We start from the raw sequence: 26,713 nt of genomic DNA on the forward strand, positions 1-26,713 counted from the left end.
CCAAGTCTTTGGTGCTGCTGCTAGGGAGATGTGCTTAGTGTCAGGTCTTGTGATTCCTACGAAATTCAAGACCCCAAATTTTGATAGGTATGAGGGCCACTCATGTACTAAAAGTCACCTTATTATGTACTATCGAACAATGGCTGCGCACGTAGAGGACGATAAACTTATGATACATTGCTTCCAAGACAGCTTGAGGGGTGCTCCCTCTAAGTGGTACTTAAGCCTTGATCAAAGTAGAATTCGCTGTTTCTAAGACTTATCCGATGCTTTCATCCAACATTATAAGTATAACATGGATATGGCCCCAGATAGGAGGCAATTGCTCAACATGTCCTAAAAAGATAACGAGTCTTTTAAGGAATATGCACAATGATAGAGGGAAGTGGCCTCACAAGTCGAACCACCCCTTGTTGAGAAGGAGTTAGAAGATTGGTTCATGGATACGGTAAAACCTATGTTCTATGAAAGGATGGTGAGTAGTGTATCGACAAGCTTCTCTGACTTGGTTGCCGTGGGCATAAAGGTCGAGCTTGGATTGAAGAATGGAAAAATGATAACCACCTCTGAAACATCTGGTAATAATGTCAAAAAGTTTCCCGGAAGTTTCCAAAGGAAGAAAGAGGGTGAAACAAATGTAGTGTCAACCAGTCAAAGAAGGAGTCATTCATGGAAGAAGCAACATTAATTTTTCTCAGCAACAACCAACTTATCCAGTGCAATATATTCAAAAACCGTATGTGGCAGCAGTCACACCAAATTTCAACCAATCACAAGCTCCTATCTATCAACCTATTCAACAAGCCCCAGTATACCAGCAAGCACCCATGCCACCCGCTTATCAACAGCCGAGGGCACAGGCTCCACGTCCACAAAATCTTCCAAATCAAAATAGGGTACAAAGAGGTAGACCTCATTTCGCTTCAATCCCTATGACGTACACTGAGTTATACCCATCGTTACTGTAGAAAGGGTTGGTGACTCCCAAACCTTTGGGTCCTCCACCAAATCCCTTACCTCCATGGTATAATCAAGATGCCCATTGTCCTTTCCATGAGGGTGCCCCTGGGCATGATCTAGAGGGATGTTATGCTTTGAAGCATATTGTGCGAGAGCTGGTTGAGAAGAAGATCCTTTCATTCCGAGATGTTGGACCCAACATAAAAAAGTAACCCTCTGCCGGCGCATGGTGATGTTAATGCCATTGAGGATGTTTCTGATGTTTGTATAATCAAAAATGTTAAAGATGTTAAAACTCCGTTGCTAGCACTCCATGCAAGATTGATGGGAGCTAGTTTGATTGATACATGTCACGATAACTGTGAAGAATGTGCCGTTTATCCAAGGGGATGTAAAGTGGTACGAACTGATATTCAAAACTTGATGGATCAAGGTGTTTTACAAGTTTGTGGTCCTGCAACAAACGAGGAAATTTCAGTCATTGAACCCTTTTTCAATCTACCAGAACCTGTTGAGATAACTTATCAAAGAAAAGATGTTGTTCATCCATCACTCGTGGTAGTGTGTATGCCTACCCCCTTTCCCTTTGAAAGCACCAAAGCGGTACCTTGGAAATATGACATAACTATGGTAGATGGAGTGGTAGATGAAGAACCCAAAGATGTTGAAGGTGAGAAAGGCTTGGAGAATGTTGACACCAATATCACTAACATCACAGGGACGAGCAGAATGACCCGCAACGGTCAGATTTATACTCCCGATGTCAATATAATCCCTCAGGAACCAACAAGGGAAGCTACAACTATAAATCCTGCCCCAGAGTATGGAGGGGTACAGCCGGCAGTGCAGTAAGATAAAGCAATTGAATTTCTAAAAATGATAAAGAAAAGCGACTACAAGATAGTCGATCAGGTACATCAAACACCGTCAAAAATATATATCTTATCCTTGCTTCTGAATTCCCAAGCTCATAGGGAGGCTCTACTGAAAGTGCTTGCTCAAGCTCATGTTACCCAAGATATAACAGTTGGCCAATTCGATGGGGTGGTCGCCAATATCACAGCCTGCAACACTCTAAGTTTCAGCAACGAAGAGCTACCCAAGGAAGGGAAGAATCACAACCGCGCCTTACATGTATCCATAAAGTGCCAAGAAGATGCTCTGGCTAGGGTCTTAGTTAACATTGGATCGTCCCTCAATGTTCTACCAAAGAGGGCGCTTGCTAAATTATCTTACCAAGGTTTGGAAATGAAACCTAGTGCACTTGTGGTAAAAGCATTTGATGGTTCTCGGAGGACAATAGTTGGGGAGGTAGAGCTACCAATCCAAATCGGACCGCACGTATTCCCTATCAATTTCCAAGTCATGGACATAAATCTCGCTTATAGCTTCCTTTTGGGACGTCCATGGATACATGTTGCTGGGGCAGTGACTTCTACTTTGCATCAGAAAATGAAGTTTGTCTTCGATGACAAGCTCGTCATTGTCTCGGGTGAAGAAGATTTTATCATTAGTCAACTCTCCTCTTTCCGTTATATCGAGGCTGATGAAGATGCCTTAGAGACCTCTTTCCAAGCACTTGAAATATCCAATGCCACACTTGCAGAAATAAAGGATCCTATTAAGAAAACCAGTTTGTCATTCGCCTCTTTGAATAGTGCAAGGTCAGCAGTTGAAAGTGGAGGTCCTACAGGTTAGGGGCAAGTCATCAATGTCAGCGAGAAAAATGATCGATTTGGTTTAGGGTACAAGCCTTCTGCTAAGGAAGGAGCCCTGGTCCCTGCAAAGGACCGCGTGCGGAGCATACAAGAAGTTTTCCTAAGTACAGGATTTATCCATGGGGATCAAGTTGGTGCCGTTGAAGATAATACTGAAGATGGAGAAGCATCAAATCTGATATATCGGTGTGAAGCAGTCTTAACAAATTGGGAAGCAGTTGAGATTCCAGAAGTTTTTCCTGTGTCAAAGTAATTGTGTTTTCCTTTGTTTTTTGAAAATGCTTAGCTCTGCCCAAGGCTAACGGATCATTTGTAGGGCCACTTTAAATTTCAAAATCATTATGACAAATAAAGAGCATTTTGTTCAAATTCTTATCATTCATTCATTTGTTTTTTTTCCTTAAAATGGCAATCCTTTCAAAAACTATAAAAATATTTTTAATTCTTTTGCACTTTATTTCCACTTTTCTAAAAAACCATCATTTAAAAAACATGCAGAATAATCAATAAACCAGTTGAATTCGATGACCCCACTACTTCCTATAACTTTGAACTCCCCATCTACCAAGCGGAAGAGGATAGTGAGGAAGATTGTGATTTCCCTGAAGAATTGGAAAGGCTACTCGAGCACGAGTCAAAGGCCCTTCATCCACATCAAGAACAAGTGGATACAATCAACCTTGGCACTGAGGAAGAAAAGAAAGAGGTCAAAGTTGGGACTACACTTGGGGCAAGCATCAAAAAAAGATTGATCAAGTTGCTACAAGAATATGTAGATGTATTTGCTTGGTCGTATCAGGATATGCCAGGTTTAGATATTGATATTGTTGTCCACAAGCTACCACTACAGCCAGATTACCCGCCGGTGAAGCAGAAGCTCCGAAGAACAAGACCCGACATGGCTCTAAAGATTTGTGACGAGGTGAAATGTCAATTTGATGCCGGTTTTCTAGCAGTTGCGAAGTACCCCCAATGGGTAGCTAATATTGTACCAGTACCCAAAAAGGATGGCAAGGTCAGGATGTGTGTTGATTACAGGGATCTAAACAAAGCTAGTCCAAAGGACGATTTCCCCCTGCCACATATTGACACTCTGGTAGACAACACTACTAAGTTCGCGGTCTTCTCCTTTATGGACGGATTCTCGGGTTATAATCAAATTAAGATGGATCCAGAAGACATGGAAAAGACCACATTCATCACCCCTTGGGGAACATTTTGCTACAAGGTAATGCCATTTGGTCTCAAAAATGTCGGGGCAACTTACCAAAGAGCAATGGTCACTCTTTTCCATGATATGATGCACAAGGAAATTGAGGTTTATGTAGATGATATGATTGCAAAATCCAAAAGTGAAGAGGATCATATAGATTACTTGCAAAAGCTATTTGAGCGTCTTCGGAAATTTCAACTACGGCTGAATCCTGCTAAATGCACCTTCGGTGTCTGATCTGGAAAGTTGCTTGGTTTCATTGTTAGTCAACGAGGAATTGAGGTAGATCCAGACAAGGTTATGGCAATACAAGAAATGCTTGCTCCACGTACAGAGAAATAAGTTAGAGGATTCCTGGGACGTTTGAACTATATCTCTAGGTTTATATCTCATATGACTGCTACGTGTGAACCTATATTCAAGTTGCTTAGAAAAGATCAAGTAGTTGAATGGAACTCTGACTTCCAAAGGGATTTTGAGAAGATTGGACAATACCTGCAAAAGCCCCCTATTCTAATTCCACCTGTTCAGGGGAAACCACTCTTTATGTACTTAACTGTGCTGGAAAAGTCAATGGGATGTGTGCTAGGACTACATGATGAAACCGACCAAAAAGAACATGCCATCTACTATCTGAGCAAGAAGTTTACCGATTGTGAAACCCGGTATTCACTCTTGGAGAAAACTTGTTATGCTTTAGCATGGGCCGCTCGCCGTCTAAGACAATACATGATTTGTCACACTACTTTGTTGATCTCAAAAATGGATCGAATAAAATATATCTTTGAAAAGCCTGCTTTAACTGGAAGACTCGCCCGTTGGCAGATGTTACTGTCTGAGTATGACGTCCAATATGTATCCCAGAAAGCCATTAAAGGAAGTGTGTTATCTGATTACCTGGCAAACCAGCCTGTTGAAGACTACCAGCCGTTGAAATTTGACTTCCCTGATGAAGACATTATGGTAGTAAAGGTTTGTGAAATCCCAGGACTTGATGAAGGACCTGAACCCGGATCTTGGTGGAAGCTCATGTTCGATGGTTCCTTCAATTACATGGGGCATGGTGTAGGAGATGTTCTATTGAATCCGAATGGTGGATACACTCCTTTCACAGCAAGGTTGTGTTTTGATTGCACAAACAATATAGCAGAATATGAGGCGTGCATCCTAGGCATTGAAGCAGCAATCGACCTCCGAATCAAAATCCTTGAAGTATGTGGAGACTCGGCCTTGGTGATATATCAAGTCAAAGGCGAATGGGAAACCCGTGATACTAAGTTAATCCCATATCGGGCCTATGTCATGGAACTAATAAAATACTTTGACGAAATCACTTTCTATCATATCCCGAGAACTGAGAATCAAATTGCTGATACTTTAGCTATGTTGGCTTCAATGTACCAAGTCAGATTCCATAATGAAGCGCCTCTCATTCAGATAGAGCGGAAAGTTGAGCCTGCCTACTGCCAGTCGGTTGAAGAGGAAGTCGATGGTAAACCTTGGTTTCACGACATCAAAGTCTTTTTGCAAAACCAAGAATATCCAACAGATGCAACAACCCTTGACAAGAAAACTTTGAGGAAGTTAGCATCCAAATTCTTCTTAAGCAATGGTGTGTTATACAAGAGGAACCACGACATGATTCTGCTCAGATGCGTGGATGGACATGAAGCAGACCTATTGATCAAGGAGATTCATGAAGGATCCTTTGGAACTCATGCTAATGGGCACGCCATGGCCAAGAAGATTTTGAGAGCTGGTTATTACTGGTTGACCATGGAATCCGACTGCTTCAATTATGCTAGAAAATGTCATAAATGCCAAATCTATGCCGACAAGGTACACGTGCCTCTGACCCTACTAAATGTTTTGACGTCACCTTGGCCTTTCTCAATGTGGGGCATCGGCATGATTGGCGCCATCGAGCCTAAAGCTTCCAATGGCCACCGCTTCATCCTGGTTACCATTGATTACTTTACCAAATGGGTAGAAGCCGCCTCTTATGCTAATGTGACAAAATAAGTGGTTGCACGGTTCCTCAAGAAAGAGATTATTTTCCGTTATGGAGTTCCAAGTCGGATCATTACAGATAATGGGACGAATCTGAACAATAGGACCATGAAAGAACTATGTGAAAGCTTCAAGATTGAGCACCATAAATCTTCACCATATCATCTAAAGATGAATGGCGCTGTTGAAGCCGCTAATAAAAACATCAAGAAGATCCTGCAGAAAATGGTGAAAACCTATAAGGATTGGCACGAAATGCTACCCTTTGCACTGCATGGATACCGGACTTCCGTCCGCACTTCAACAGGGGCAACCCCATTCTCTTTGGTATATGGGATGGAAGCGGTTCTCCCAATTGAAGTGGAGATACCTTCAATGAGAATCTTGATGGAGACCAAGCTAGAAGAGGCTGAATGGATTCAAAATAGATTTGATCAGTTAAACCTCATAGATGAGAAGCGAATGACTTCTTTATGCCATGGACAGTTATACCAGAAACGGCTCAAGAGGGCTTTTGACAAGAAAGTACGTGTTCGGGAATTCAGAGAAGGAGACCTCGTGCTCAAGAAGATCTTGCCACTACACGAGGACTCACGTGGAAAGTGGACTCCCAATTATGAAGGCCCATATGTTGTGAAGAAAGCCTTCTCTGGAGGTGCCTTGATTCTCACAACTATGGATGATGAAGAGCTCTCACACCCCGTGAACTCTGATACGGTTAAAAAATACTATGCCTAATAAAAACCCGCTAAGTCGAAAACCTGAAAGGGCGATTTAGGCACAAAAAAAAGGTATCTCGGTGGATCAAAAACCCGAAGGGGTGATCCAGGCAGAAGTTAGGGATGAATAAAAAATGATAGCTCGCTAAGTTGAAAACCTGAAAGGGCAACTTAGGCAAAAAAAGAGCGTCCCGGTGGATTGAAAACCCGAAAGGGCGATCCAGGCAAAAGTTAGGGGCAAAAGGCATAAACTACATCAGTTGTTACTGATTGACACAGAAGAATCTGAGGTGAAAGATCAATCCAGTTACGCCCCTTAGAAGCAAGGTTTTGGGAAATCATATCTATTGGGGATGTTAGTGGACACTGAATTCAACGTAAACCTTTCCTTATTGCCATTTTCAAAATTGTAACATTCCATGGAGCTACGCCATTTGTGTGCTACCATCTTTGAATAAAATACAAGTTTTGCCTATCAATCATTGTTAATTGTGTTCTTCTATGTTTTTCTTTGTTATGCAAAGTGTCATTTATTTGTTAATAATAAAATTTTGAAACTTGAAAAGAATTTGAAATTTAGTGAAAGGAACAAAATTACTTTGATATATGCGAAAATCAAGAGAAAATCATTTGTTTTTCCGAAAGTCCCAAGATTGCATAAATACTTCTAGATCACCAACAAAAATCTCCATGGAACACAACTTATTAATCCTCTGGAAGGATGGCCCTTTGGTTATTTATAACTGTCAATCTTGATAGATTCTCGTCTGGATACGCCTATTGCTTGTACGGGTTTGAGTTATTGGTGTTGAGGAATCAGAATCTCTATAAACAGTCCCCACAAACTCCCAGTCTGCCTATTGTCAGCATGGCATATCATGATCATTTATATATCATGCATAAAACAAAAATTAAATCATGCATAGTTCAAAATATACTTTGTACTCATTTGTGTTGCCCCTTTGGTCTCGTCGTTGATTGTTATCCCTTGATCCAAAGACCATTTGTCGCTAGCACTCCATCCAAAGTCCAATCATCATTGGCATCCCATAAAGTCCAGTTGTCACTGGTGTTATCTCCAATCCGATTATCATTGGTATGTCAAGTTCAGTTGTCACTGATATCTTATCAGAAATCCAATTGTTATTTGGTACCTCCAAAATTTAGTCGTTACTGGCATTATCATCAAAAACCCAGTGGTTACTAGTATCTTTTAAAAATCCCATAGTCCTTGGGATTTATTTCAAGTCCAGTTGTTGCTGGAAAACTCTGATGTGATGATGAATATTTTACTATTTCCTTTGGTCAAATCCAATTGTCATTGGCACCCATCCGTTAAAAGCTGGTTGTAATCCATTGCTTACGGTCAAAGTCCAATTATTATTGGCACCAATCTGTTAAAAGTTGGTTGTAATCCATTGCTTACGGTCAAAGTCCAATTGTTGTTGGCGAAATCCGTTAAAAGTTGGTTGTAATCCATTGCTTATGGTCAAAGTTCAATTGTTGTTGGCACCAATCTGTTAAAAGCTGGTTGTAATCCATTGTTTACGGTGAAAGTCCAATTGTTGTTGTCACGTACAGAGAGTTTGATTACCCTGTCTTTCCTAATGGTTCTGTGAAAGTCATGTATGACTCGTCATCTTGAGGAATTCCCAGAAGCTTGAAGGTTTTTCGTGTTAGAAAACTCCAATGATGTTTTTCTTTGTAAATAATCATCGTAACTTTTTGCATGGATGATCTACTTTTAAGAAGACTCTCGCTTATCTTTGTTTTGCATAAGTTCCCTGTTAGAAATCTCCAAAACTGTCAGATGTATCCTAAAGTGTCAGGTCATGTATGAACCTGTTGATGAACCTTGCTTTGTATGTTTCCCAATATTGTCAGGTCGTGTATGAACCTATGGATGTATTTTCTTTGATTTTCCAGTGTCGTTGGGTCATGTATGAACCTATTGATAAAACTCCCTTTGATTTTTTCCCAAGTATCGTCGTGTCATGTCTGAACTTGTGAGTGAAGCTTTCTTTGAATATCCAAATGATTGAGGTCACATATGAACCTATTGATTAAAAATTCCTTGGTTTTCTAATATTCTTAGGTCATGTTTGAACCTATTGTTGAAACTCTTTGAATTTTCCAATGATGTCAGGTCATGTATGAGCCTGTTGATGGAACTTTCTTTGTATGTTTTCCAGTATTGTCAGGTCATGTTTGAACCTATTTAGGGAACCTTTTGATATCCCCCAATATTGTCAAGTCATGTTTGAACATGCTAACTGAGCACTCTTTGATTATTCAAGTGTTGTTAGATCACGTTTGAACTTGTTGTTGAAAATTCTTTGAATTTTCCGGTGTTGTCAGGTTATGTACGAACCTGTTGTTAAAATCTCTTTGCATATTCCCCAGTTGTCTTTCCTCCAGCAGGATTGTTATCCCTAACAAGTTTTCACCTTCATTTTTGTTTCCTGTGGGCCACCGTTACAACATGTCTCCATTATTCCCCACAGATCTTTGTTTCATTTTGTATCCATCATAAAACATCCTGTTAGGGTTTATCTTATGTTTGATCATATCCCTAGCAAATCAAATAAAAAAAAGTCACTCGTTCAGGCATTCATCTCATATCATATCATACCATTTGCATTTCAGGATCAAAATTCGGGTCTTCTTAGTATTTAACTATCTCCCACTATGATCATATGAAGAGGGTACTTCCTCATATTCTCATGTTAAAGATACTTAAATAGGGGCAACTGTCACACCTCAATTTTGACCATGAATCGCTGATTCAATACATTCATCATAGCTATTGCATGTCTACATAGCATACCATGCATTCCGTACCACATAGTGCCTAGAATATCGGTCGAAATATTTTTTTCGAATCTAAAGACAAACTGGTTGAATTAATCAACGGATGTGCATCAAATCAGTGGACGAAAATTTTAAAATCAAGCTTCTAGACATCAATTTTATTAATCTATGTTTCACGTAGTTTAATCTGGTATGCTCGAATTATTTTTCAGCTAATTTTTCGACCACTTTTTGATCAGCTCAAGCCTGTTTAACCGGTCAAAATTTATTTCAAAATTAAAAGAAACGCTATATTTTTCCAATAGGTTTATTTCACACTGATCATTTTGGTGCATTCATTTTAATTTTTTGAGCACTTTTGCGCCCGATTTTTATTCATTTTGAGTCATTTTATTTTTTATCCTTTTGTTAACATGTCTACAAAAATAAATAGAATTTAGTGTGCAATCCTTCTGATTTTATTTTTATTATTTAAAGTAGTTTGATTTTATTTGAATTAATTGGTTTAAAGTTATTTTTTCACTCTAAAATCACTCCAAGGGCATTGTTGGTATGAAAAACAATTTTTGATGTGCTATGGGATATCAACAGACATGGGGTGCAGTTGGTGTTGTCACTTTGCATTAAATTGCACATGTTTCTTTTTGATGATAAAAGAGAGAACGAATATTTTCTAAAATGAGAGGGAGAGATCAATCAACTCAATACATCAAGAGACGCACTATTGGTGTTGGGCGGGAGGGGGCTCTAAAGAAAAAAACTCAATTTAATAAGTAACAAATAAGAGAGTAGGGACAGATTCGCTTTTTCTGGGATGGACCATCGAATGACCTTCTTGATGATACTTTAACATCAACACCCTGCAACTTCAGGAGGTGGGTTCAACGTTTTAAAAGGGCCATCAAGCCATCATTTTTCTATGTTTAATTTAATTAATCGATCAAGCTCTAATTTATTAGTTGATTATAATTCCGATTAATTGTCTTTTAATTGTTAAGCGGTCTATTTGATTAGTTTTGAATCAATCTCATTTTGATGGATCCTTCCTTAGGGTAATTTCTCCCTTAATTCATGTCCATACTATCGTACATGTAAATAACCGCACTCAACATCCTACATAAATTCAATTTCACACTAAGTTTCCATGTTATTTTCGAGATAGATTTCATATACTCAAATGCCTTTTCTCAATAAAATTTGAAGAAAAAGATTACCTGGGTGAAAGGTCCAGACGTAATCCCGAGTATTAGACACAAGTTGTAAAAGCTTGCAAGTCATAAGCACTCGTCTTTCAAACTCCAAAATACTTAATTCCTATCTAAGCACTTTTCAATAAGGATGGAAATGGAACATGGTGGATATCGTGCACTCCTGAGATTAAGATTCGAGGTGGATGCCTCGCCTATCTTGACTCTCGCCGTCATTGTCAATGCGGTTTCTTCAAACCCCTTTCTCAATCAAATTCAAAACACTTAATCTTTATTAAACACTTTTGCAAATAAAGATGGAAATGGAACATGGTGGCTACCGTGCACTCCTGAGACTAGGATTCGAGATGGATATCTCGCTCATCCAAGTTCTCGCCATTATTAAAATACATCCAACCAATCAAACTCTTTCTCGCCGCCGTGCGATTGATTAGAAAACCCTTTTCATAAACGAAAGACATCTTGTCTTAAGATGATGCAAAGCAATGTTTCAGCCATAATTGTTGAGTTGAGATAAGTGATGTTTTTCCGAATGTTGATTTGTAAATCCATTCGATGTGTGGTATACGTCCGCTCCTCATCTGTTTTGGGTAAAACAATGTCTTCATCGATTAATACAATATGGCTTTCGCTAAAATCGACCAACAAACAAACATTTTCTACCCAGAACTACGTAAGCCTTGAGTTCTCTATTGAGATACGTCGGAGCAGGATTGCGAAATCTTATCAGGCCCACTAATAAAAAACTTAGGTTTAGTCCTTCGTTAAAAATCCAAAAATATACTCCTCTCACCCTTTCTTTCTTTCCCACCTAATAACTCGAGAAGCCTAACATCTCTAAGCTAACAATAACGCATACAACTAACCTAATGGTTCCCGTTGAGTACAACGGACGTGAGGGGTGCTAATACCTTCCCCTTGCATAATCGACTCCCGAATCCTGATTTGGTTGCGACGACCATAATCATTGTCGTTTTGTCTTGGGTTTTATCGATATTTCCCCTTTTCTTTTTAGGAATAAATAAAGTTCGGTGGCGACTCTGTTCAGTCCATCATTGCGAGCGTGCGATTGCGCTTCGCTTAAATCGTGTTCTCATTTTTCTTGAGGTGCGACACAAATAAATTTTTAATAATTTACAATTACAACATAAACTGAATAACAAAATAATTGCATTATCTAATAAATTTAATTATAATGAAGGGAACATTTTATTTTTGAACAAATGATTTTTAAACAAAGTCTACAATTACACATATTCTAGTTTGTTCAAATAATTTTTGAACAAAGTCTACTTACATTATAATTTTATTTTTTAAAAATTTTATCAAAATGACATTGTTTTGTCTGGAAAAAAAAAGCAAATATTTATCAAAATAGTCGGTTCATCGATTTTTACCAGCTTTTACTAGTTCTGGCCAGTTTGGTTTCATAACTTATCTAATCCAACAGTTAGACCAAATTGGTGACTCATCGAGTTCCCAGTTCGATTGGTCAATTCGGTCCATTTTTCAAACCTTAGTCGAGGCTAATTCGAAAATCATCAAAGAGTTGTCGTTTACGACCCTTAGTGAAAATGTCGACTATTTGGTATCATGGAGGGAAAAGTAACACATGAACTTAGTCACGGGTAACTTTCTTATGCATAAAGTGAATATTCATCTCAATGTGCTTAGTGAGCTAATGTTGAACGGGATTGTGGTGAGATACATGGCACTTATGTCACACACTAGACTAACATTACCTTCGAGACAAGGAAATGTAGTTTCAAAGAAGATTCCTAAGCCAACATGACTCATATACTACATTAACGATTTCATGTCAGTCAGCTTCAACACTTAAACAAGACAGTGTAGGTTGTCGTTTGGCAGATCAAGAAAAGAGGTTATCCCCAAGATATACACAATACCCATATGTGGACTTTCTGGTGTCTGGACTGTTAGGTTTAATATGAGAGTAGAATGATCTATAGAAGGGGGGTTGAATAGGCTTTCCCCTATTAAAAATCTTTTCGAAGAGTTTCATAAAATTGGGGTTTTGAAATGTGCGTGAGAAGAAGTTTAAAAGTTTTTTATAAATTGAATTATGCAATTGAGTATGTGTGTACAAATGAAATACAATACTGATACAATGATATCTAGCTGATAATGAATCTGTGAAACACAATATGATAATTAATCTAATTTAGATTCAAAGAAGACACTTGAATACAATTTAATTAATTAATACAACAATCTAACAATTACAGATTTCCATAATTGATCACAGAAGCAGACAAGATTTAATACAAACATAAACTTAAACATTAAACCACCATAAATAGTAAACCACAACAACGTACAATTCTAGAAAGCGGTTAAAACTACTAACATGCAAGTTATGCATAAATTAAAAGAGAAAGATAGAGAGAAAGTACACTGGTATTTATATTGGTTTGGTGTGTCGTCCCCACTTGTACAACTCACTAAGCTACAATTTCCTCAAGATCTTCACTCACCCTTGAATCAGTTCACCTTCTCATAACCAAAACACCCCAAGATTTCGTCTATAGTGATCTTCACTCGATCCCATCAAAACTCTTTTTTCTAAGTCTTTGAACTGCCGAAGATACTAGAATTTCCAAAATTTCATCTGCAACGATCTTCATTTGATCATATCGAAATCCCCACTTGCACCTAGTCTAGTTTCCAATGGTAAGCCATTGGAAGTTCGTCAGTTTTCCACTAATTTGAATTTCACAAGTGTATTTTTATACAACAGATAATCACAGACAAATTGAAATCTTAAAGAGACTACTAAGCAACACGGATCTAAATATTGATTTACCTTCTCTTATACACAGTTCATTAAGCTATAATTTCCTCAAGATCTTCACTCACCCTTGAATCAGTTCACCTTCTTATAACCAAAGCACCCCAAAATTTCGTCTACAATGATCTTCACTCGATCCCATCAAAATTCCCTTGTCTAAGTCTTTAAACTGCCGAAGATACTAGAATTTCCAAAATTTTAACTGCAATGATCTTCATTTGATCATATCGAAATTCCCTTTGGATAATAAACTCTTATTTTTCTTCATTAGATATCAACCTCTACAAAACCAATCATAATCCGAATCTTCAATTTGAGAACAAATTTTCACAAGACATTAAGAACACTAATGAACTTCTTCAATTTGAGAAAAACGCATAGAGTAAGTTTTTGTCTAGAGGTAAAAAATGAAGTTTTCTTGAAGAACATCACACACTAGTTTAAAACTCACTAATTCAACACACACACACACACACACACACACACACACACACACACACACACACACACACACACACACACACACACACAAAATTCTTCAAGTTTGAATTGACATATAAAGTTGTGTTTTTTAGAATTGTGAATGAGTATGCAAAATTCTTTTGGTAAGTTATGAGCTAGAGAGAAAATTTAATTTCTATGTCCTTAAGAAATGCACTAAAAATGAGTAAAAAATGGTCATTTGATTCGATTAAAAAGTGAAGAAAATGATTTAAGCCAAATAAAGTAATGAACTGAAACAAGACAAGAAAACTCAGGTTTTCACAAATTTGATTCGAGTCAAGATTTGTCCATGACTAGCCCATGTTTCAAGTCAATCACTTTTCTGACTTGAATCAAAACCAGACATGATTTGAGCCAAAAGAATATGTGAATCGAGTTACATATCACGTGGCAAAACTTTTTTTTCAATTCATGCTCATGATTCGAGTCAAGCCATTTCCTGACTTGAGTCTTGTTTCCCTAACCAAAATTCTAGAAAACCTAAAAGGTCGTGATTTGAGTCAAGCTTATGTCTATATTAATATCGATATTACTTTTGGACTCAAAAATAAAATTCAAAATTTATACGATTTCTTAATTTAAAGAAAGTATCAATATTTGTCTTTTTGTTCATATACCACATTGAATAGCTCGTAGCGTAAATTTTGTTAATTTATAGGTGATTAATTCTTACAAATGAATTAAATCTTAATTAGTTTTATCATAAATTAAGAATTTAAGTATTTTAATTTTCTTTCTATTATCATTTCTTTTATTTGCAATCACTTAACGATTTATACATTAATATCGATCTTGTTATGGTCTATACCAGTGCATACTCTATAAAAGCCCAACAAAAGGAACAACCCAAAGAGTGAAAGACCAAAATTAGTGAAGCATTATTTCCTATATAATACATTATCCCATTGGACAAATACTTTTAAAATTGTATTTATTATAAATAATGACAAAGAGGGTCGTGGAACTCTCTGAATTTGACTTCACCTACAAACTGCTAAAAGTGCTTAAAGCTCAAACCCTGGCCGATTTCATTGTCTATATCATATTCGGTGAATCGCACACACCTTAGTAGTAGCTTAGTCTTCGTTTCATCCCTCAAAGCCTTCACTTTCTCCCTCACCCATGATAACTCATCATCCAGTTTGTCATAGGCATTCACATTCTCCTTTTTCCCGCCCCCAACTTCTCCATAGAGCGATGAGCCTCTTTATGCTCCTTCTCTATGGAATAAAGTATTTCAGTCGAAGAGTCCAATATGGTCTTCTTTATATAAAAACCTTCATTCATTGTCTCCAGATCAGTCTTTAATTTTCAGTCGTTCTTCACTACCAGGTCGAACTCCTTAAACATATGTTTTCTTAGAATAGTATTTCTGAGCGTGTAGGTTCCCATAATTTGAAACATCTTCTTCTAGCCCAACTTTCTTGCCTTCTACAAGTCGTTAGGCGAATCGAGGTGAATGTTAATGAATATGATATCTTTGAAACTCTTATCCCAAAAGGAAGATACATCGTAACTCTAGAAAACACCATAGTAGATACACCTTGAGATGATCCCTACACAACATATTTTACGGGTGCTCCCTTTCCCAGGTCTACAGATGCATACGCCTCCAAGTCAATATGAATTTTCCCCAATTTAACCCTACTCTTGGGCATAGTTCTAGCCTCAATAGATGAAGGAGGCCTTATAGTGAATATAGACGTAGCTTGGATGATTTTGCTCTTAGCCGCCAACTTCCTCTTATTGGGAGCAAATATTATCATCCCAAATTGAGGCTCTCATACTTCCTCTCTCTGCTTTAGTCTTTTCCAAATAAGCTTTCCTCATTTACACTAACAAATGAGTCATTCTCTTTGCATAAAAATAATATTAAAAAGTTAGAGGAAAGATACATAAACGAGAATGAAAATAGAGGAACAAAACCAAACTTACATAAATACTCATCAAGCACTGCCTTGTCATACTCATACTCCATCAACTCCCTAATGTTTAAAATATAGAGTTGTTTTGAAAAATCAACCTTACCCTTTTGTGTATCGCTGAGCTTATCATATCAAACACCAATATAGATATGGGTTCACCCGTCCAATATAGAATAAATCTATGAGTCTCATTTTCCTCAAAAATCACCTTGTCGCAATCAACACCCCCTATAACTCAGAGAAACTTATCCTTCCAATTTTCGTAGTTAGACAAGTTAAGGGAAAGTAACCCTTTGTTGTGAATGGCACTTAGGAAATCCAACTTCCCTTTCCAACCTCCTTAGTACCATAAAATTATAAGGGAAAAAACACCAATAATAGGTTTAATCCCAATGGTGCCACCAATGATTTTGAATCCCCATACAAAAGACTAATTATTTGGGTGAAGTTGTGAGGGGCGACATTGACTACTTTTAAAATGTCAACCTCAATGATGGTAAAGAGGAGCCACACTACTAAATTAGATATGATGCAAACATACATGAAGAAATACTCTCCCTTCACACCTTGTGGACGTCTCATGCAAGAATTTTCACCCTCCAAGCAAGGCTTCGTCAAGACATCGTCATTGCTTCTAGTCAATAATGTGTACATATCATTCTAATATGCATTTACCCTTGATTCTTTATTAAACAAGGAGTTAACGTTTCACCACTTTGTCACTAAAACATGCCAGACTTATGTCTGAAGTGACCATCAGTAGTCCCACTAGTCCTACTAAGAAGAGACCAAAACAACGTCATTATTGTTACTCTCGTCGCTAATAAAGCTACTAGAACTACTATCGTAACTCTTAAACATCTTTATTGCAGCGGATCTCCAATTCACTTTTCCACATGCTCTCCTTGAACTCTCAACACATCGGTGCCATAACTCTCACCTTTTCTTGTGGGTGTTAAGCTCGATTACATTACCGCTCACATTATAATCTCTAAGGAACTCCATCCTATTAGTATGAAAATAAAAATTTATAAAATGGAATAAGGAAATATTTGTAGTAAGGCTTCATTAGAGGATGAAGAAACCTGAGTACACAGGAACGAGAAAATTAGCGAGAGGAAACAATTTCTAAGTGAAACTGTTGTTGGACAAAAGAATAATAAAAATAGAATACAAACTTCCTAGTATTTATAAAAAAAGTGAATATCTCTTTTAGCTTAAATAGTCATCATTAGCGTGACGAAACATTAAAGGCTATACTCACAAGCATATGAATCAATGGATGACTTGGATTATCTAGTCATTACCAATCCATTTTAATCATTTTCATCATTAATGTCACACTTAAAGGTTTCAGTAATCGTCATTTGATCTAAAAGTCAGTTGTCTACACCAATCAGTCGAACATAATCAAACTCAACCTTAATCTTATAAATGGCATCATGTTTTATAGGGGTGAAACATGTTCCAACGAGTAATAGAACTTTCCAGGTCATAACTGAATAACCCTTAATCTCATTGATTGACTTAACACATCTCTTATATTGAACAGATGGATCATCCACTGGACCCCCGAATGGTTCAAAGTCAGATTGCATGTGGACGATGTTATAAGTAAAAGGATTGATCTCTTTAAAGGACGTACCGTAATTATGAATACCTAAATCAATAGTTAGGTCAAGACATCGTTTATTCACATATTAGTAACATAAAAATCCTCACTTGATTTATTGCAGGCAACGTCATCTATATTTTACTTAGCGTAAGTATAATATTAAACTACAAGGGCTTATTAGGATTATGATAGACATCAAGACTCAAAAAGACTCATAAAATTTATAGATGTATTTACAGAGTATTTATAAAAAAAATTCAATATATTTGTATTATATTATATTATAAATTATTTTTTATTAAAATATTTAATAATTAAATAAGAGTTTATCTTTTAAAATTGATATCCATATAATTTTTATATTATAATATAGATAGAAAATAAAAATATATATTGTATGTAGGAGTGGATATTAATTTAGTATCTACATGAGCAGGCATATGTATTCATATCTAAAATGTATATCTTATTCATTATAAATATATTTTTTTACAAATATCAATTGAATATGAATTTAATTGTCATTGTTAAGGACCTTCAAATAATGCCTTATAAAATGAATTGGAGCTTCACTTTAAAAGGTCAACTAATTAAAGTTGATGTTTTAAATTAGTTCCTTTTCCTAGGTTCCCCTTCCTCCAAATGCACCCACCCCCTTATAACTCTCAATCAAAGTGTTTGTTGTCACAACTAGTGAATTTTATGAAGATAAGGGTATGCTTTGGAATTAACCAAGCAACACACTCCTTGTAATAACAAAACAAAAAAAATCAAAGTTTCTTTGGCTGATATAACCACACCTGGCTTCTAGAAAGATAAACATAGTTGGCAACAAACTAAAAGAGGCCACACAAATACCAAACAGGGCCCACTTTAAATCTTACTATAGATTTCTTTAGATAACAAAAGAAAATACCAAATTTCAAGTTGAATTTTTGTGAGCATTAACAAACTAGGCTATGTATTGTGGCAATTTTTTTGGTTTATGAATGGCTCATTTATTTTCAAGAACCTCCAACACTTCTCATAAACTAGTTATATGTTCAAACATTAGGTATTATGATGTTAGAACAACACCAAAAAATGCATGTTATAGAGTTAGAAGAGGAAAAATATGGAGTCGTTCAATGTTGCAATGCTGCAGCACACGTAGTTCAGAAGAGTCATCATACTTTGGTGATCAGAGAGTGAAGTTTGAGATCGAGAATGAGAATGGTAGTGAAAATTTGAAGCAAAAGTTTGAGATTTTGGCGTGTGAATATGGATGGAGGATAAGGAGATTAATCGTGAATGCTGATGAGATAAATATGGCAGCTCAAGTTCAAGCTGAAGCTTTTCATGTTCCTGTGGCTCTTTTCAATGACTTGTTCTTTCAATTCTTTAAGGTTCTTCTTCTCTCATTTTATTGATCCCTTCATTTTTATTTAATTTGCACATACTTTTTTTTATTCTAAGGAAATTAGCAGAGTGGGATGTAAATTTCTACTCAATGATGCACTGAATGTATGCATATGTGTCTGCGTTCTGATGCACTGAATGCGTGAATCAGTGGCTGCAGTGAATCTGCATTCCATTAAGTTCTAAGAAGTGAATAATTACTAAATTGAAACCATGCTATTAATATATCAAATATCTTCGTAGTCTTTTACGGTATCAAGACTTAGTTTTATGCCTTTAGCGTCGGAGTTTAATGTTTTATCCTGTTTTGACCCAAATAGGCTGAAGTGCTATCAGGGCTTCTTTACAAGTTTAAATACTCACCTCCCAATAGGTACATTGGTTCTTATTTTTAAACAAGCTTATGTAGATTATCATTTATCAATATATGAAATTTCCAAAGAGACTCGTGACTGATGAGCCTGAAACATGAGATAAGAAATTAATCTGTGTAAAACACTAGCAACTAATGTATATGCACTAACTATTATCTAGGTATGCTTGTTTGGTTGCTGAAAATGATCAAGATTCACCAAAACAACTTGTTGGTGTCGTAGATGTCACTGTAATGAGAGATCAAGATGTTCTTCAACATCTTCCAGATGAAGCACAAGAGTACCTTTACGTCTCAGGAATAGCTGTTTCAAATGCTTTCAGGTGATTAACGTGTCTTATAATCCGTGTCTATGTCATGTATGTGTTTCATAGTTGATAGTTTTTATTATGTTATGAAAATAAATGTTGATATTGATACTAATTGATGGGGCAGGAGGATGAAAATAGGGACTGTAATGTTGAAAGCATGTGATATGATTTCGAATTTGTGGGGTTTCGAGTTTCTTGTTCTTAGAGCTTATGAAGAAGATGTGGGTGCTCGAACATTGTACACAAATGCTGGTTACCAAGTTGTGTCTAAAGATCCACCATGGACAAGTAATTGGATTGGAAGGAAATGTCGAGTTCTTATGATCAAAAGAATTAGTTTAGTGCCTTAGTAGATTGCTAATTCAAAAAATTTAGAAATTCAAGCCAAATAACATAAAAGGCAAATGTATTCTATGTACATAGCAATGTGGTAACATATTTAGTTCATTATTTCTCAAAGGTTACACACAAAATGAGTTCTTTCCAGTACTTTCGGCTTGCATGTGTACAAACTCTGATATGCTACAACACTATAGACTAGTCACAACAACCTCAATAACTGCTAAGAAAATATCTCGGAGGGATTATTCAGAACCTACAAAATATTCCAACTCCATACAAGCAAAAAGATACATAATGTACATGGACAACAACAGAATTGAAACCTGAAAGCAAAATTAAAGCCAAGAATAGAAACCTGAAGCAAGTATATAGATGAAGCACCTGAAATTCAGATTTCAGAGCTTCCATAGAATAAAAACACACAGCACTGGGCAGAAATGGATTGCACTGAAAATGAATAAAACAGTACCTTCCCGTCGTCTTTTTCTTCTGCAAAACCTAGTCCAACATCAGCTTTGATTGATATACTTCTGTAAAATGTGTCAAGAGAGAAGAGCAATAGAGAATAACATGGAGCGATATTGTAGATCACAGTGTGCTTGTCAAAGACACGAGACGGTGGAATTCTGAAATCCTCTCTTAGAAGGTGGTATTTGAAATACCTCAATTTTGTAAATACAAAATAATCAATATATAAGATCAGCTACGTGAATCAATAGACCTCATGAAGTCATATCACACACTTATCCAAAACATAAGTCATTTATTCTAAAACACTCATCAAAGAAGAGAACCACTCTTATATCAAAGAAGCCATTTATTTCCAAATCAATTATCAAAGAAGAGGACCATTCTATGTCACATACAAACCAACAAGAAAGAATCAATAGATATATGAACTTAAAATACTTTCAACATTTAATGTATCCCAGATTATTCATTTCTATATAAACACACACACACACACATTCCCAAGTAAACTGTGCCTATGGTTCTACAATGATTTTTCCAGTAGCATGGCCATCAATGCTCTTAGCCCAAGCATCTTCAGCTTTGCTCAAAGGAAACTTGGAGTCAATAATTGTCTTCAGTTTTCCATCCTTCACTAACTCAGCAAGATGTTTCAAGCCCTCGGTTTTGATAGATACAATAAAAGGCACCAACCGCTTCTTCGAAAAAGTAAGTTTCTTCAGGGCAAAAGTAAACATTGATCTTGCGCTAGGTGTTAAATCCACAACAACTCCATTTTTAGCCAAATTAGGATCAAAAATTGACCATCGTATTCCAGTGGCACAATTTATCACTGCATCGTATTTCTTACCAGACGGACTCTTTAATGATACTCCCTCTGGAGTTTTGTAGTCAAGAACCTCGTCAGCACCTAAGCCCTTAACGAGGTCAATGTTGCGAGCGCCACAAGTGGCTGTCACATGGTTGCTTCCTAGTTTGGCAAGTTGAACAGCGTAAAGACCTACCCCGCCTGAAGCAGCAGTTATCAAAACATTCTTGGGCTCACTCCCATCAAGCTTAATTCCTCCAATTTCTGTGAGCGCGTCATAAGCTGTGAGACCAGCTACAGGTAAACCTGCAGCATCAGCAGCTGAAACTTCATATGGTCTGGCAGCTGTTAAGCTCTCGCTGGCCACCACAAATTCAGCTAGTCCACCTCCATGCTGTCATACAACATAACATGAAATTGGATAATAACCATTGTAATTAATATATTAATATATACGAATAAAAAAATAGTTGGATTGGAGATATGAATATATATTAATATTTAGTCATTTATCAAAAGAACCCGTGCAAGTGCACCATGCAAGAGTGCGTGTTTTTAAACTAGTATAGACTACATAATAGAAAACCATTTCATTCATGAAATTGTGTTGCAATTCACACTTGAAATAACATAGATGAAAGAAGAAATGAAAAAACAGTAAACTAAGAGAGTGAAAGAAAGAGATATGTACTTGAGTTGATAGTTTAGCAAGAACTTTATCACCAGCTTTAAAATCCTTCACTTGCTGTCCAACCTCTACTACCTCTCCTGATACATCAGTGCCTGAACCAAAGTCCCAAGATCAAAGAAAGGTTAATTATATAGTAAAGTAAGTAGAGAATGAGTTTGTTTGTAAAAACAGTTTATTTGAGTGCTTGTAGTCAAATTATTTAAGCACTTATATATAAGCTATTTCTACAACCAAAGAAAAAATATAATCAAATTATTTTCATATTGCAAGTTGTTTTCAAAAACTATAGAGGAGACAAAGTGCTCATGCCAATAAAATAGACTCGTTTCTACAGTATTATTTTCATATAAGCTATAATTAGTTTTGATAAACTATTATGTAGATCTGTTTTCATAAACTGAAAATCGCATTAGAGACACTGAAAATAGCTTTAGAGACATGTCATGTCATGAGTTAACACTCAGACAAGTGCTTATGCCCTCATCAATAAACCTAAACGCTAGGGTGTTAATCTCGGATAGAGACGCGTAACGCCTGACCTCCAAAATGCTATAGCGGCATATAGATAGCGAGATGACTGCTATTGTGAGCTTTTAAAAACCAAGGTAAATACTTAACAGTAATACATAAAAACTTGAAATAAGCTCCAACAACATACATAATGCCTTAAAACCAGAAGTTACAACAACATGCATAAATTCCAACAGCACCACAATATAAGTTCCCATCAAAATCAAATTATGAATGTGCTCAAAATGACTAATCCAAATTCTAAACGTAAACAAACATAAACAAAATAGATGTGAATGGTCAATATTGTCACCCTATGTCAACCAATAGATTTAGAAAAACATTTGTTGTTGGAAGTTTGTGTTAAACTTGCAGAAGATGATGCCATAGTTGCTAATAGATGAGAAATCAGCATAGCAAGGAAGAAATAGATGTGAATGGATGAGAAAGTGAATAAAAAAATAAATAGGTGAAGAGGAATGTGGAAGAATGGACGAGAAAGATGGAAGCTTGCTGATTTGAGAAGAATGGATGAGAAAGATGGATGCTTTCTAATTTGAGAAGAACATGGAAGAAGAAAATGTCAAAGAGAGAGAACGACAAATTTTTAGGTCAAAAGATCCACCGCTTGCTGATTTGAGTGAAGAGAGAATTGAAAATGACCTAAAGCATCACTAACAGCTTTTCTATTGGTCAAATAAGGGGGAAAAAATACCAATTTACTGTTTAAAAAAATGAAACTTACAATATTGTTCTCATCTTCACAATATTTGTCTCTAAACCGCTACATAACCGTTATTGCGCCGCCACTACTCCACAAATAGCGGTTGCTATTTCCACTATTGCGGACAGCGGTTAGCAGCCCAAAAGCATGGCGTCGAGGTCCTTTACTGCTACGCTATGCCACTATAGCGCGTTATTGACAATCTAGCCTAAATGTTTGGATGAGCATTATCTACTGCCATAAGTTTTGTGACAATGTTTGGGAGACTTAATCAAAACAGCTTATGACATTTTTCTGAACATATTTTTATAAATTCTTCAAGATAGATAATGTAAACAACTTATAACAGGTATAAACAACTTAAATTTATTTTATCTTTTGTTATAAAATAGCCATAAGTGTTTATTTTGATAAGCATGTGTGCTATAGGCTGCAAATAAGTTGTTTATCTAAAGAGGCCCTAAATTGTTTTTATAAGCCAATTGAAACACATATTTAAGTAAACGAATATGGATTAGTGAGTCATACAGGGTATATGGGGAAATTTTGCCGGCATAAGCATTGCGCGAAGTGCACCCTTCTGTATCTTCCAATCAACAGGATTAATGCTAGCTGCTTCCAATTTGAGTAAAACTTCATCGTCCTTTGGAGTTGGAACAGGAACTTCAACATGCTGCTTAAAATCAATAATTGAATTGAATCAGAAACAGAATCAGTTACACACATGTAAATGAAATTAGGTTAAGAAAACATTGAAAGAGATAAGAAATTGGTGATAACCTTCAATCCGGATGCACCTCCGCCATAGGATTCGTACTGAACCGCTTGCATAACTTTCTCAGCCATGTGAAAATGATAATAGCGAACAATAATTTTGGTTCATTAACAATGGTGTTTGACGAAGCCGAGATTCAATGTGAGCCATTCCTGAACGAGCATTTGACCAGGTAAACTTTGCACTTTTGGTGGAGAGAATCACTTTTTGTTCTCATGAACACCAAAAACTGCGTTATAATCACCGATTAAAAACTACGCTTCCGAGTGAGGGTTTGGTGAATTCATTCGGACTTCAAGGTGCACCACCCTTCGGCGGCCTTTTCTTCCGCCGTCTCCGCCGCAGCAGCACGATTCAGATTTGGATGATATGGAATTTGCTGATTTATTTATGGATATAATCCCAAAATTAAAATATCACATACTTCATACATTTTGGAAATTCTATCAAAATTAAGATATTTTCTAGTCATATTTTGTTACACTCATTAATATTTTAATACAATTGGATGTTCAAACAGAATTGGCTCAATAAAAAATCGTTAATTTAACTGAATTAAATTAAAAATTGTAAAAAAAAAATATTTGGTTTGAATGTGTTTAGACTATATATTAATAAAATGGCACAATTGAATTTAGTTTACTGTTTGTATTTTGGAAACCAAACCAAACCAAGTTATTGTTAATATATTTGATACATTTTTAAAAATGACTTCAATCTCACAATTAAATAAGGAACTTTCAGATATTAAATATGATTAATAGATGTGCTTGAAAATAAAATGGTATGTTTTTAAATCTTATATTTACTTTTAAGTATTAACCTCTTAGATTATGATAGGTAAGGAGCTTTAATGGAAGATATTTGGATATCATGATTTTAATGGAAGAGTTTGGTGTTGTTGTGACGGAGTATTTTTTAGTAGTATGAGGTGCTTTTTTGCTGTCTTGGGAGAAAGTGTTGCATTTTTAAGGTCTAGTATATGATTGAAGTGTTTCTCAGTTGTCTCTACTGACGAGTACTCTAGTTTTTGTCTAAGTGATGTGTACTTTGTAACACAAATTGTTATTTTTTTATTTGAGTTCTTTTTATATTTGGTGTTGAAATGGTGTTGTAAGTTGTATTCACTGACATTGTTGTTTGTTATTTGGTAATGTATGAATGACTAAACACAAAGTTATGTTGTTATTTATACGTGTATGTATGACTCGGGAAAAATCTTGTAAAAAACCGATCAGTCGAACCACCCCAAACCATATTGTTTTGGTTTGATTCAATTTTATTTCTAAAAGTCAACCAAACCGAACCACACATTTTTTCTCTTGCGGTTTAGATGACTTTTAGCGTCAAAATTGCATAAATTGCACTGTGAACACCTTCATACTTCTAACAACCACTGAAAATAGTTTTGAGATTTTACACAAGTTCAGTCCAACAACCTTACACAACAACAACTTGAGCTTTTACACAGGTTCATCTCAACAATTTTACAACAACTTAAGTTTTTATACAGGTCCAATCCAACAGCCTTCTACCAAGCTTTTTACAAGTTTAACTTAAAGCCTTCAAATATATTACAAGATCACAATAGAATTAAGCTTTTGAACAAACAAATTCAGCATAATAGTAGAATAATACAACTTTCAAATGAAGGTTTTCACTCTCTCAACATTAAGGCAACTTATATTGAATTAAACTTATAAAAGAATGAGAATGAGTGATATAGGAGAGTTGATTAATTTAGAGAATTAATGTTGATAAGTGAGGAAAGTACTCTTTTAATCAAGATCCCTAACTTAGGCATCCCTTGATAAGTGAAGAAACCCTAATTTAGGCATCCCTTGATCATTGACCTTGCTTAATTTTGATCATCCAATCACATCACCACTCATTCAACATCAATTCATGTCCACTACAATCAAAATCCATCATTTAAACATCCACTTAATCAATGTTACAAATACTTGGTTTGGTCATGATTTTTCAACTTTCAAGGCATTTGATCCACCCATGAACTTGACATGAAATCATACCACAAAGCTCCATATCTCATTTCCCACCATGGTATGATCATATGAACTTAAAACATCCATCATTGTGCCTTGGAAATCAAGAAATCACAAAATCACTTCTTTAGGTCATGCTAGTTGGTCACATTTTGGCAAGAATGGCCTATGGAAAGTTCCAAAGACCATAACTTTCTCATTTCACAAGATTTTTAAGTTCCACTTCGAGAAAAATGTCCTAAATGAGTCCTCGCCAACTTTGTTTCAAGGTCCAAGACCTAATTCATTGAGGAAGGACCTCAACTTTTGCATTGGCCAAGCTGATCCAACATGCCAATCATGCACTAAAACATGAATAAGACCACTACTTTACCACATTACCATTTCCAAACCACAACTCTTTTTTACCTGGTTCTTTTTGCATTCAATCAAGTACACGGCAAGGAACATTTGACACGTGTTTTGGACAAAATGCACGAGCCAATTTCATTTGGCCTTGGTTCAAACTTTGAAGATTATCTTGATGTGCAAACCACACATGTCAGAGTTAGAATTTACAAATCCATTCACCAAGCTCCCAAATCATTCCAATTTGATTCCCTTTGACCTCTAACATGTTATAAAATATTTCAAGAGCCAAATGAAAGTAAAATTGGAAGCCAAAACCCTTCACATTGCAAAACCCGATCCCATGTGCAAATTCTGATTTTTCCCAAAATAGCAAAAAGTGAAATCCATAACAGACCATCCATTTGCCTTTGTCTATTCCTAATCAATGTTAAGGACCAAAGCAAAGTAATCTGAGGTGCAAG

At 36.2% G+C, this 26,713-nt stretch overlaps 2 protein-coding genes across 2 annotated transcripts; one reads left to right on the top strand and one right to left on the bottom strand.

Annotated features, from left to right (window-relative positions):
* Positions 1-18,314: 18,314 nt before the first annotated feature.
* Positions 18,315-20,047, top strand: LOC127105144 (uncharacterized). Its single transcript, XM_051042302.1, has 4 exons — positions 18,315-18,877; positions 19,211-19,263; positions 19,425-19,586; positions 19,699-20,047. The coding sequence occupies exons 1-4, from the start codon at positions 18,482-18,484 to the stop codon at positions 19,922-19,924; spliced, it is 837 nt and encodes a 278-aa protein (XP_050898259.1). The 5' UTR covers positions 18,315-18,481; the 3' UTR covers positions 19,925-20,047.
* A 668-nt stretch (positions 20,048-20,715) lies between these two features.
* LOC127105143 (chloroplast envelope quinone oxidoreductase homolog) lies at positions 20,716-24,360 on the bottom strand. Its single transcript, XM_051042301.1, has 4 exons — positions 23,901-24,360; positions 23,649-23,793; positions 21,887-21,978; positions 20,716-21,589 (listed from the first exon to the last, which is right to left on the bottom strand). Exons 1-4 carry the CDS (start codon positions 23,964-23,966, stop codon positions 20,903-20,905), a joined length of 990 nt encoding a protein of 329 aa, XP_050898258.1. The 5' UTR covers positions 23,967-24,360; the 3' UTR covers positions 20,716-20,902.
* Positions 24,361-26,713: the final 2,353 nt, after the last annotated feature.

Source organism: Lathyrus oleraceus, chromosome 7, assembly GCF_024323335.1.
Source record: "Lathyrus oleraceus cultivar Zhongwan6 chromosome 7, CAAS_Psat_ZW6_1.0, whole genome shotgun sequence".
Taxonomy (NCBI): Eukaryota; Viridiplantae; Streptophyta; class Magnoliopsida; order Fabales; family Fabaceae; genus Lathyrus; species Lathyrus oleraceus.

Coding starts and splice junctions, on each gene's coding strand:
- LOC127105144 (XM_051042302.1), top strand. CDS start 18,482: ATGGCTCATTTATTTTCAAGAACCTCCAACACTTCTCATAAACTAGTT. Junction 19,264..19,424: donor AAATACTCACCTCCCAATAG/GTACATTGGTTC, acceptor ACTATTATCTAG/GTATGCTTGTTTGGTTGCTG. Junction 19,587..19,698: donor GCTGTTTCAAATGCTTTCAG/GTGATTAACGTG, acceptor TTGATGGGGCAG/GAGGATGAAAATAGGGACTG.
- LOC127105143 (XM_051042301.1), bottom strand. CDS start 23,966: ATGGCTGAGAAAGTTATGCAAGCGGTTCAGTACGAATCCTATGGCGGA. Junction 23,794..23,900: donor GAGGTGCATCCGGATTGAAG/GTTATCACCAAT, acceptor GATTTTAAGCAG/CATGTTGAAGTTCCTGTTCC. Junction 21,979..23,648: donor AAAATTTCCCCATATACCCT/GTATGACTCACT, acceptor ACTTTGGTTCAG/GCACTGATGTATCAGGAGAG.